Below are 13,471 nucleotides of genomic sequence, written 5' to 3'. Positions count from 1 at the left end.
GGGGGGGGGGGGGGGAGCAAAGAAGTTGAAGCCATTAGTGTCCAGTAACAAGATAAGAAGCACTGAGCACAGATTGGAAATACAGAAATTCCATGAAAACACCGGGGGGGTGTGAGAAACAACAAGAACTCACAAACCTTTTTTATTTTGAAGGTGGTCAAACACTGAAATAGGTTGCCCAGCAATCTCTGTCCCTGATGATATGTAAAACCTGACTAGGGAGGGCTGTGGGCAACTTGCTCCAGCTGATCCTGTTTGGAGCAGGGAGTCAGACTAGATGATCTCCTGAGGTTCCTTCCAACCTTAATTATTCTATGACAACTATTCCGCAAATCTTATTTTAAAAAATTGTTGACTATGATGGCCTTTATAAAACATGTATATTTGGTAGAGACAAGACTGAACAAGACAGCTATAATGTTTTTTTTTTCAGTTTTAGCAAAGAAATAACGGTTTTAAATGAATCATCACTTACTTCTTGGCCACAGCATTTAAAACTTTGTCACTAACAGATCAGCAGCCTGAAACCAAGCACTGAGGCTAATATGAGCTGCCAGTGAATTTCACACGAACAGTGAGCTGCTGAATAAGATTAAAGAAGCCACCTACATGAGACACAAACTCACATGCAGTCTAAGGCAGGCCGTTACCACATAATATGTGAGTGCTTCAAAACTACTCACAGTAAAAGTAACAGTAGATATTATTCAGGTGGCAGCATACCCAGTAATATGGAATGAACCTTCTGTGGAATACCTGACTCATTTCTAAATGTACAGTCATATATAGTGCTGACAACCTTGCAACTACACTTAAAGGTTTACAATGAACACGTGCATCAAAATATTAAAATGCGTCCTTATACTTTAGCATTTCTCATCAAGCTCCCATAAAACACCAGCACTGTATTGTATTCAGGTGAGTTTCACAGGATTTCTCAAAATCAAAACAGTATTGAAATAATTACTGGACCTTGTTAACATCTACTTCTTGACACTCTACATATATGAATAAGCATAACCACTGGAAGCATCTCAATGTTTCAAAAAACCTATAAAGCATTGTAATAACACAGATTGATGAAAATTTGTTAGATTGAAAATATCTCCAAAGTCATAATTAAAAAAACTGCACACAATTACAGCTTTTTGGGTCATGTTTTGCCAACTGCTAAGTCTCTTCCCAAGATATGGCACCTATGCTGTGGCATGTATCCCATATGCTTTATGTCAAAATGCTGATAATTTCTTGTCTCTCTTGGGCAAAAGACTTGAACTGGAAGCTGTCTTTATGCTACCACACGCTAGAACTTCATCACTGTACTACCTCAGTTCAGGTAGTTTAAGTATCAATAGCAGCAGTAAGCAGTTTAGAAAGCGTTACAACTGAAATACAGGAACTGATGCACATGTAAATGGGGACCTTCACTCAAACGTCCCAGTGAACGCACAGTATTCGCTAGTAGCCTTAAAAATATTAAAATTAAAAAGCAAAATCACAAAACAGTTTGATGACTTTGAACAAAAGTGTGGTGATAGATGGGAAGAAAGGATGGAGAAAAAAAGTAAATGTCCCAAGGAAATGGTTAAAAAAATACCCAAACCAGAGCAAAACAGGGAAAAACCAGCTAACACCAACCCTGTAATCATGTACACTCAACAAGTGACTTGTTAAAACGAAATAGTATCTATTTGCTGTGAGGATCAGATCCAAATATCTGTATCTGTGCTACACAGTATTATTTTAGCAATTTACTGACAAGAAAAGCTCCTCCCAAGGAAACACTTGAAACATGATCATGTTTGTGCACACAGTGACACTTCTTTGGAACAAGTCTAACACCTGTCAGCTTGATTTGAAGATGAAATAATTCTATGCATTTCTAGCTAAACAGGAAAGAAAAGTCTTCTGAAGCCACTATATGAAACTCCCTATCAGGCACTAATTGTTCAATTGAGATTCTGGCTCAAAGACAGGATATGAGAAAACTCAACAGGAAGGGTGTTTGGTTTTTTTTTACAGCCTTTTTCCAATTTATTTTAGTTTTTGGAAATAGGCTAGAACTCCATTGAAAATTTTTAGATCCCACACTGACTCACTCCCTCTTCAGATAGCCCACTACTGGTGAAAACAGCCTGTAAGCAATGTGTTTAACTCAACTTCTGTAACTCTGCCAGCTGTAGAGATCTTTGTTTCCTAATAAATGCTGGAGTATATGGAAAGAGTCATAGGCAAAAAAACCTACGGCTGTAATTACATACTGTGGTCCCAAAATAAAGTCTAAAACCTTCTGTAAAAAGATCAAAAAGCAATGACTATGCTAAAGCACAGAACTACCATCATTACGTGGATACTCTGTATTTAACTTAAATAGGTAACAGCAGCACACAAGGAACAGATACAACTGTAATACTCTTCAATTGTGTAACAGTTCTTACCACAATTCATGCTGTTCTGTTACTATCTGCACTAGACATTGACTAAAAAGTATCTCAGGAGTATACCTGGAGCTACCAAAACATCTCTGCAAAAGGTTCAAGTTTAACTCTGATGTAATCTAGAACAGCTTTCCATCTGTCCACAGAATATAAACATACATTTGTGCATTCAGCCATTCTGAAAGTCCTGTATCAATCCTTCTGTCTTCTGATTTGTGTCACACTGAAAACTGATGTCATAGTTAAAACCAACTTGGTAAAAAAACCTGTAATCTTAATTCTTAATTAAAGTTTTTAATTAAAAAAAAAAAACCAAAACAGCTTAAGTTACACACTAGATTTCATCTTATGTAAGGGTCTCTAGAGCACCAGAATGTAGGTTCCATGTGTAGGGCAATGGAACCTATTTTTCTTCTCTACTTATACACACACACATGTGCAAACACATATGAATATACACACATACGAACAAATAATGGCTTCATGCACATGCCTGCAAGTACCACACAACCAGCCATTCAGGACCACTGTTGCCTCAGTTCATATTGGTTAGTATAAATTCATATTTTATGTTAATGACTATAAAGTTAAGGACTATAATATGCCATAAAGCATCAAATGAGTTTAAATCTAAAGGGTGATGTTCTAAATCAACAAATCTTTTGTTCAGAAAATTTTAGAACGCTTTATTCAAATTGAAACAGATAATTTTCAGGCTAATAGTTTTTTGGTTTTGTTTTTGTTTTTTACATCCTTTCTATATCTATATATAGACTCTTTTAAACATTTATATCCAGCATCCCATGCTGGAAAAAGGAAACAACCTTGGACACCATTAAATATACAGAGCATGGACTGCTATTTTAGCAATTACTCTGACATTATATGGATATGTAATAAAAATTACAAACGATTATGCATAGCAGAGTGAAGTATTAATAATCTATGGTTTAAACTACATGTTCCAAGAAAAGTGTACCTATTATTCTGTGTAAAAGCAACTGCCTTAGAAATGAAAAAGCCATGAAGACGACGACACCTGCAATGAACTGCACAACACCTGTGGTGCAGTCAACTAAATTTTATATTGAGAGCAATCAGTGTATCTCTGGGCTAACAGATAAGCAAGGACGAAAGGCAGGTATTCATTTTTTGAAGGGTGAAGAGGAGGAATAAGTCACATTTGGAAATAGTATTTCAATCAGATCTACCTTTTGTTCAGTATGTTCTGAAAAACTAACAACAATTAATTTAAGAAAAAGTACTTTTTTTCCCCTGTAGAAGCTGATTCATTATTTCATTCTACCCTCTGGAAAAAAAGGCAACATTACAATAAATACCCAATTCATTTGAAACAGGAAACAGTTAATTTTATATTACTAATCCTTTAGCAAGGAATAGCAAGTAACAACATCCTGTGCTGTGCATTCTCTTTGGGAAAGTTTTTTGGGAATGACCAAAAGAGATGAGTTTGCATTATGCTCATTCATACATTTTCAATATTGCAGACAAATATATTTTCTAAAAATTAAATGTAATTAATTTTTAAGAATTTGAAATAATTTGTTTAAGGTTTAATCTGGATTATATCCATTAAACTACTGCACAGCAGCTCTGATATCATAAAACTTTTGCTCAGCTCACTTGTTTTCAGTGTTTTCCCTTCAGTCAGACAATTAATATTCTTGATGGACAACAAGATCTCTAAGATAGTGGACATAATCCTGTAACATCTAAGGCAAATTGGGCAACTGTTTTTTCAGTTGAAGTAAAATCAACAATACATAAACACAGAGAATAAAAAAATGAACACCTGAAGCACCAAGCTGTTTTTTCCCCTCTTTTTGTGAGAAAAAGAACCTGCAAAAATTAAACCCCTAGCAAATACATCCTCTCTAAATCAGCAACCGCATGCCCTCTAAAGTTTATGAATGGTACCTGCAAGTTCTTAATGAGACAACTGCCTGAAAAGTTAACGTGTCAGCTAACACCAATATGTAAATTCTTCTTGATTACAAGAAATGGAATTAATAGTATTTATATCATCATGCACTTCCTTTCAAATTCTAGCCTTCTCTACATATTTTAAACAAAAAGAAAATGTCTCACACTAACATAAGATTAAGTTAAAATATGACAAGTTACTGTTTCTTAAACAATGTGACTGCTGGAGACAGTAGACAGTAAAACTACAGTTTTATGACTTAGGCCAGCGTTACTCTAGAAGTTGTACTGTTTAGTAACACATAAGGTCATCTAGAGATGTATATTTTGATGTTAAATGAACACAGGTATATTGAATTTGCAGACAAATAGCATACTTCATGACTCTATTCCTTCCAATTTTTTTTGTTTCTTCAGTATGGAGAGTGCAGTAGTATTCTATGATGCTGCAGAAAGAAGGCATTGTGCCTTTCACTTCAGAAGTACTACTGACTATCACAAGGTCATTCTGGACATTACAGACTGATTCCCCTTGGGAACAGCTTCCCAGGGAGTAAAAGCTTCCATAGGCTAGCTTTAAAATGACAGAAGAGATGTGAAGTAACTCCAGGACAGGATGGGGATATGATGACAAGTAAACCCCAGTATCAGTAAAACAGTACAGTGTAGCTGTTGCAAGTAAATACCTCCAGTCTCTTAAGGTTCATGAATGGTTTAAGTGCATTTTGAATAGGTGAAAGCAAAACAGAAGAAAATCCTCCTAGGATCAGTTCATTTAGAAAACTAACATACCAGGAAACCTGATGAAGGACTCTAAATCCTTTATGTGCTCATATTCAAACCCTGGAATATTTACTAACAGTCTTATTAAAAAAACCCCACAAACCCACAAGAAGTGTTCCAAATCCAAATCTTAATACATTTTTGGTAGTCAATTAAACAAGCAAGATAACTATTTGGGGTTTTTACTTCAAAAAAAAAACCAAAACCAAAACTAGCAAATTTTCCATGTCACAGACTATTTGGGAAATTGAGGGACTACTTACTCAAGTCAAGAACATCATCTGTCTTTATCAGACCTTCCTCCCTTGTCAGTGGTAACTGAGTTTCTGGCTCATCTCGCAAGTGCAGTGATAGTGAACGGAGCATAAAGAAAACTCTGATCGCCTTGAGAAATTAAAAAAAGAATTATTAAAATACTGCTGCACTCAATACTACGTATTTTAACAGAATCTTACAAACATATACTCACTTTTACAACCCCTGAGTTTACTGTCATGCAATAAATCTACTTTTAAAATAAAGTAGAATGCAATTTCAAAACTGGTTAAAGAAGGCTATGAAGGAAGTTGAAACACGCTATTTATTTTCAACGAAGTAGAAGCAGCAGAGCTTTTATCCCACTGGCACACTTACACAGCTTGTGACTGACAGGCAAATGATTATAGGAGCTGTTTAAGTAAAAACAACGATCTTGGATTTTTTTTTAAATCATTACTTTAAGACTGATTGCATTTGCAATACCCATAAATCACAGACAACTACACAACCAACCTTCAGAGACCCTCACATTCTGAACTTGAAGTAATAACTTTTCTGGCTTAGTCTAGCTAAGTTGTCTACAAGTTCGAGAGAAAACTGGGGATTTTTGAGTTTTAAAATTGCTGTGTTCATCAAAACTAACCACGTGCCATACAGCATTCTCAGAGAACTTTGTCTATATTCTCAGAAGGTCTACATCAGTGCAAAGGCCCAAGAAACATTCAACAGCTGCTCTGTGAAATTAATATTCTTGTTTTGATTTAAAAGTTAATGACATATGGTATGCAAAGACTAGATATAAAGCCGAAGAACAAACATAATTTTATTAGCCACATTTTGAATGGCACCATTTATAAACCTCTTCCACTACAAGTACTGTATTTTCTGTACAGCAAATGAAAAAAATCATTTTTTATTACTTCCGGTGTTTTGTTTTTTAGAATAGTTTCCTACATAGTAATTCTGTGGCATACCGTAAGGCAGCAGTTCATTTACAGTAAAAGCACTGAATACATGGAACAGCTGCAGTGCCCAGGAACTCCCAGATTGCAGGAAGTATTAGGAAAAACAAATCTACACTGTTTTAGGGCAAACCCCTTCACCCCTCTGTTCTTAACATCAACAGAACTGTGGCTCCTGTGAACTAGAAATGTGAGTGTTTGGCCAGCTATCATAGTGGTGGTGCTTTCAGAAACTTCTGGAAGAACAGGGATGAAGAGAGGAACATCATATATCTGGCTCTTCCGTGAATTGATGCCAGAGCAGATGAATTCAGTATGCTGTTGAAATTTAAGAGGGCAATATGATTACTTGGAGCAAAGAATGTCAAATATATCTACCAAAATAAGATATTAAAACTACCTTATGAATAAGAGGAATGTCACTTTATAATGGGAGATGGCCTCTCTCATTTAGGCAGATTGCATTCTAACGTATTGTGGATTTACTGAAATTAAATAGGATTACCACAAAGCAGTTCTAATACTGGATGCCTCAAGAAGAATTCATGGTATTGGGTTTAAAAGTTTCCAAATTCAATCAAGAACAGCAATATCCTTGCATTTTTGATAACCCAGAAGTCAAACCCAATAGTTGGGATGTTTGTTTTTTTGGTGTTTTTTTGTTTGTTTTTTTTTTTTTTTTTAAATTCAGAGGACAGCCATCACTCAGCCTGCTTTCACTTATTTTCCCCTCAATCCTCTTTGCCTCTGAGACAGTATTAATTTTCCTCACATAAATTCCTTATAGAACTAATGTCATTCATCTCCAAACATGTAATCACATTTACTGCAGAATAATCTACAGGAGTAGGATAGCAAATTAGAACTTTAGCCTTTGCAAGAAAAGAAAAACACCAAACCAATCAGGAACATCAGATGAAAAGGGAACTACATTCTGCTTCCTACAATACTGATAGCCTTCATTTTGCTATATCAATATAATCCCCAAAGCATGTGATTTGTGACTTCCCGTAACATTTTATTAGATCTCAATAAAACAGCTGAGTTCAGTGGCCTACAATTTTTTTTTCAGCTGTCTTTTGTTTTCTCGGTTAAGTAGGACAAAATACAAATTGCTATATACACTGAAGAAACTACACATTACAATGAGGTATACTTTACACCAATTCCTTCATTTACATAGGCACATAACACGTGCAAAAAAAGAGCAGCTTGCAGGGAAACCTACCAGTACCTTACTCCTTTCCCATGAAATAGCATTCTCATGGGTAGTTCAAAAACTTCTCTCAAAGTCTTTGCTTGCTGTGTACTCCAAGGTGCAGAGTTTAAGACCCACACTGTTCATAACTTCCCAAATAAGCATGTAAATGAGTTCTCTTTATTCTACGTGACTGGGAAGCAGTACCATCTTTAGGGTTATAGAAATCAGAAGGAAGAGATGCAACCAACAAGTAGTAACTGGACTATCAACAATTCAAAAGAATATTTGATTCTGGGCAGGCAGTAGTAGCTGATTTCAAAAAGCAGCCTAACAAATTCTGGTCATTGTGATGTTTTAATTTAGAGGAGTTGGATAACTGGATTTTGGAGATATCCCTTTGATAACTTGAGAGATACCCGATTTCTGAGAGTTCCTCCTAACTTTCTTAAGAGGAAAAGAATTACCACTTAGAGGGACTTTCTACAGCCAAAGCAGTGACAGCCTAAAAAGATTTGATCTCTAACAGCTAAGAACTCATGACATAATCAAACTATGGGACTTCTTCACTTGCTAGTAAAATAGAACTTGGGTACTTTTTAAATATCATGCCATGGAACGCTCATAATTGAATTACCATCCATTTGAAACTGTCAGCAAAAAGGAACTCCAGCAGGTTAAGTGACAGCAGCAATATCACAAGATACACCTGAAGTTCAGCATATTGTTCCAGCAAATAAGCCTGAGAGAGGTAGACTAGCTGGAAAAAAGTAGCTTAGGAATTCTAAGACATTCTAAAACTTCTAGAACAATGAGATCAGGGGAAGGAGGACCAACAAGGAATTGTTCTAGGAGTACTTGCTAATAAGAAAGACCCCTCCACCCCGAAGAATTTACAGGAGTATCTGTCTTAATTTTTACATTTCCACCAACAGAAGTTAAACTATTCCTTATTTAGCAGATGAAAAACCATGGAGCACTCAGTTTCCACTAATGTATATTTTTAAGTATCATTCTGCTAAATGCCTCAGAGAGAATTCTAGGAAGCATTTTGCTTTCTAAGAACAATCCTTTTCAAGATAATTCACTGTACTTTATCAAACAGCTTGCTGTGATAACAAAAGTTGTGTGGTTTATAATAAGTAATGAAAACAAAAGTTTTCCGAAGATTCCTGGAAACGTTTTTGTTTTTTTTTCTTCAAGAGTACTTGAATATACTTACATAAATGCAAAGCTACCCAAATAACAGCACTTTCCAAATAATAATGTCGTGCTGCAACATATCTTTAAGACTTACTGGCACTGCAGGGCTCATAGGACACAGGTAGATAACACTGACAATGTTATTCAGGTCAGTATCACCTTTACAGATTGTGTCAGTCACAGAAATAGATATTTTGCTATTTTTCTCCTCACTCTCAAGATCTCCATCATGAATTACCTTTGGCTATGTCTAGAAACACAAGCAATATGAAGTCAGCCAGCCTTCCAGTGGCCATTCCCTCTATAGGAATATAAAGACAGACAGACTGAGATATCAGAACACAAAAGGAAACTGACAATATATTAATGAATGTCAGCAAAATGCCTTTTTATGTTGATGTCTCCATCGTCTAAAAAATGAAAACCTCAGTCCAAGAACATATTGACTAGACACAAGAAATCATAAACTTTTTCTCTATCGACTGGGACAGGTAAATATTAATATACTCTACAGACAGGTCTGTCTTCATCAAGTCTGTATGATTTTGTGGATGAAACTTCCAATCAAGCAGCTTTCAAGGAAACATGTTTGTATTTCTAGAATCACTCAAAGCTTTTGTCATGAACAAATGTAAGGAAAATAGTCTTACTCACTCTTCGTGTTCTTTCCACATCTCCACAAGGCAATCTTTTCACAAAATCAATACCAGTCAGTGGTGTCCCCGTTGGAGGCAACAAGATTGAGGCATCCATCATCAAGTACTCCACATTCATAGGTTTAATCTATAAAAATATTTTAACTTTGATTACAGAACAAAAAGCATTTGCATCTTTACTTTCAAAATACTGTATTTAAGATGACGGAATTCTTAAATGGCTCAGAATTTTTAATACCATCCATCTTATTTTAGGCTCCTTACATGTAATCTCTATTTTATATTTGCTCATTGTTCCCTAAGACACTGTTGAAGTTTCCATACTGAAAAAACACAGAAAAAATTCTCAAAGATTAGAGAAAAGCTATTTCATGAGTACTAAAAACCAAAGTCTGTCAAGTTTGTTTGATCTAATTATAAATTTGAGTCTAATCACAAGAAGAAAGTTTCCCATACTTTCTTCTCCCCCAAAAGAAATCTCTAGTCTCTAATAATGCAGTAACTTTCACACTAGACAATTCCTTTCAATCTTGCTGCTAAAAGAGTCTCTCCCTTACATGGTTGCCTTTTTTCATGAATAGATGACATCTGAAATATCTACCCTTCTGTACCTTTGGGCAATTTCATACAAGTTCTATTATATACACACACACACGAGATATATGCTTCTTTCTGCCACAAAGTCAGCTGGAACGTCTAAAATATATAAAGCCCTTCCCATAGCTTGTACAATAATTCTGCACAGAAGAAAAATGCAGTCACGCGGGCATTCTAAAATAGCCAACTGTAACTGGAAGCATTCCTGGCTACTTTGACATAGTCAGATACCATAAAAGCAGCAGACAAACAAGGTCCAGAATTTTCACAGTGCAGTCGAACTGCTGCCTTGCACACAAACTCAAAAAGAGCGTTTAGCCAATTTTTCTGATCTTGGAACAATTCATTTTCTGTGTCTAAAACACTGGATTAATGAATTTAATTAATGTGTGGAAAGATAGAGAAATCTACACAGACCATAAGAAAAAACGAGAACACGGAACTAAGATTTCCAACAAGTAAATATCCACTTCAGATGTAATTCACATGAGTGTACACTGGTTTAAACAGCATTTTACATCATACACGTGAAGAATGTTAAAAAAGGAAACTCGTTGCTGAAAGCAGAAATCCTAAGGACTAGTGTTCGATTTACTTGCTCCTCTGAACTTGTTCTCATCTATCATTAATGAAAACACTTTTCCCCTTCTTCACTCAGACAAAGTATACTTCTGTCATTGTAGCTGCTCTATAATATGTTATTTACAGAGCTCATCTGACAAGAAAACATCAGTGTTACTTAGCACTGAAATCAGACCAGCCAGCAAGTCATTTGCTAGCTAGGCAAATAAATACGCTTTAAAGAAAACAAAGTTCAAGTTCCAGGGTGTAGCTCTGTCTCATATAATAAATAAGAAAGTAGCCTCAGAATGGATATACAACAGAAAAATCTACACATATACTGAACCTGCAACATAAAAGTGACACTAGTATCAGTGCTACTTCTCAAACTAAAAGTATAGCAATATTTAACTACTAAAAAAGTAAATGTTTCACTAAATACTTCTATTATTCAGGCTGGTAAAATACATGCAAGATGCTTCCTGTATTAAAAGACTTCTTGGAACATGCGAATTGTAGACTGTGCTTTTTCAGAAAAGACAACCAGTGGCTGCTCGTTAAATCCCTGTACCACTGTGGGGCAAAAACCTATACTGACTACACAAAGTATTTTTGTCTGAGATATAACCTATTATTTGAAACAGATAATTATTTTAAAAACATGTTTACAAGTTAAATATGAACTGTCTGAGATTAAGTTCAGTTAATCTGTTAGAACTTTCACAGCCAGTACTGTGGTGCAGGCAGTACCTCTCCCAGATTAGACAAATGCCCTGCTAATTTCTCCCTAGAACCCAGTTCTCTACTGGTAAGTAAAGAGGCAGTACTCAAAACTGAAAGGGCTTCAGAAAGATACAGGAAGATTTTCACACTGTTTAATAACTAGAAAAAACCTAATTAATCCAATGTTCCGTTTGCCAGGATAAAGTAATTTTTGTGTACTAGCCTTCGGAAAATAATGGGCTTTTATTAAATAACAGCTGTGAAATTTCACACAAATGATTTATTTAAGTGTAGACACAACTCCTCAGAGACAAAGTATGCACCCACATTTTGTTATTCTGCTTCCAGATATAAAGATACCTGCATACTCCGTATGATATATATGATTTATATCAGTAAATACTTGTTCTTGCTCCTGTGTTGTATCTGGGTTTGAGGATTTGGCAGGGTGGAAGGGGTGTCACTTACTGTCATACTCCGGTATTCGTCTTCAAACATGTCCAGGAAAATTTCTTCTCCCTTTCAAGAAAAGGGATATGGACATATCATGAATCCTTACAGCTATGGAGCCATGATTGTTTGCTTTTGTTTAATTATGTACTGAGTGTTCCTGTGCAGGGCCTCTGTGAGGAGAGGCCAGGGCTGCCCCATGCTGGACATGGATGGCTGCAGCTGGCTCCAACAGCCCCACTGCAGGACACAGCTGACCCCCCCAGTGACACTGATGGCACCTCTGGGAAAACACGTTTACAACAAGGAGAGAAGTTCCTCTGCAGCCTGTGGGGAGAGGGCCCTGGTGGAGCAGATATCCACACTGCAGCATTGGAGCAGGTGGGTGGAGGACCCGCTATGAAGCAATGTTTTTCCTGAAGGACTGCAGCCCATAGATGAGAGAGCCCACACTGGAGCAGGGGAAAAGTTTGAGGAAGCAGCAGCAGAGATTAACTATTATGGACTGACCTCAAACCCCCATTTCCCACCTCCCCTGCACCACTCAGCGGGGGGAGAAGGTAGAAATGAAGAAGCAAAGTTAAACCTGGGTAAAAGGAGGGGTGGGGGGAAGACGGTATTTTAATTTGTCTTTGTTTCTCACTATCTACATTTATTTTAATTGACAATAAACTAATTTTTGCAAAGTTGGGTCTGTTTTACCCATGATAGTAATTGGTAAGTATCTCCCTGTCTTTATTTCAACCACAAGATTTTTTAATCTTCTATTCTCCCTCCATCCTGTTGAGGAGGTGGAGTGAGAGCAGCTGGGTGGATGTCTGGCAGCCAGCCAAGGTCAACCCATTACAAGTTACTTATTTTTTTGTAAGCCACATTGAGAAAACATTCTTCAAGAGAATTCTAACACAAAATAGATTTAGACAATTGAAGTCTGCCATGGATTTACTGGTCCTCATACAGAAGTTAATACTGCTGTAAAAGTGGCTAAAAGTTTCATTTCTCTAGTTGCTTACAATACAAATAAAAACAGGAAATCACTGCAGAGGTCTCTAGTAAGAAAAAAAATATTAAGTAAAATTTTAGATCATTTCAGATAAGACACAGATTAAAAGTAATGCCAAAAAGAAACACATTCTGTATTAGTGTCAATCATAAAATCCCAGAAATGTTCCAATAATGTGGCTCCAGTCCATGAAATACATAGCAGCTGCCACAAAAGCACGACTGCTAACTTGACCTCCAGTACAAACCATGTGAGAATTCAAACAGCCTTTTTTATGTATGTCAGTGTGTTACAGTAAGGACAGAAAAGGAGAGGAAACCTTCAACAAAACACTTCCTTCTCTATCACAAATACAGAGTTCCCATGTTAAAAAAAAAGTACTGCTTTGGCCACTGCATAGAGACTGGGCTGCAGTCTTGCTTCTAATTCCACATTAGGTAAAGGATTTTTTCTGACATCATTTTGCATATATACCTTATAGAAACGACGAAGAAGATGAACACTTTCTTCCCTTGCACCCTAGAAAAGACAAAATAAATGTGTTTCAGGGAGTAAATACACTATTTACTCAAAAGTTATATTTAAAAAACCCCACCCAAAAACTCATACAGAAGAGACTGTCTGTTAATATCCCCATACTCATAGCCTTGAATATGATAGAACATAGTTCTTGCACTTAGGAAAATACTGCTTAT

At 36.3% G+C, this 13,471-nt stretch overlaps 1 protein-coding gene across 5 annotated transcripts in view; it reads right to left on the bottom strand.

Annotated features, from left to right (window-relative positions):
* CLEC16A (C-type lectin domain containing 16A) overlaps nucleotides 1-13,471 on the bottom strand; it is an 80,807-nt gene that overhangs the window by 33,672 nt on the left and 33,664 nt on the right. For all 5 annotated transcript variants that reach the window (XM_026858654.1, XM_026858657.1, XM_026858655.1 and 2 more), the window contains 4 exons: nucleotides 13,251-13,295; nucleotides 11,792-11,842; nucleotides 9,441-9,569; nucleotides 5,429-5,549 (listed from right to left, as the gene is read on the bottom strand). In XM_026858654.1, coding sequence (XP_026714455.1) covers nucleotides 5,429-5,549; nucleotides 9,441-9,569; nucleotides 11,792-11,842; nucleotides 13,251-13,295 — 346 coding nt within the window. The remainder of the gene's footprint in view (nucleotides 1-5,428; nucleotides 5,550-9,440; nucleotides 9,570-11,791; nucleotides 11,843-13,250; nucleotides 13,296-13,471) is intronic.

The sequence above is a fragment of the Athene cunicularia genome (assembly GCF_003259725.1).
Source record: "Athene cunicularia isolate RWA chromosome 14 unlocalized genomic scaffold, athCun1 chr14_part1, whole genome shotgun sequence".
In the NCBI taxonomy this organism is placed as follows: Eukaryota; Metazoa; Chordata; class Aves; order Strigiformes; family Strigidae; genus Athene; species Athene cunicularia.
Note: the sequence above shows the minus strand (reverse complement) of the source record. Positions and strands in the feature narration are given on the sequence as shown.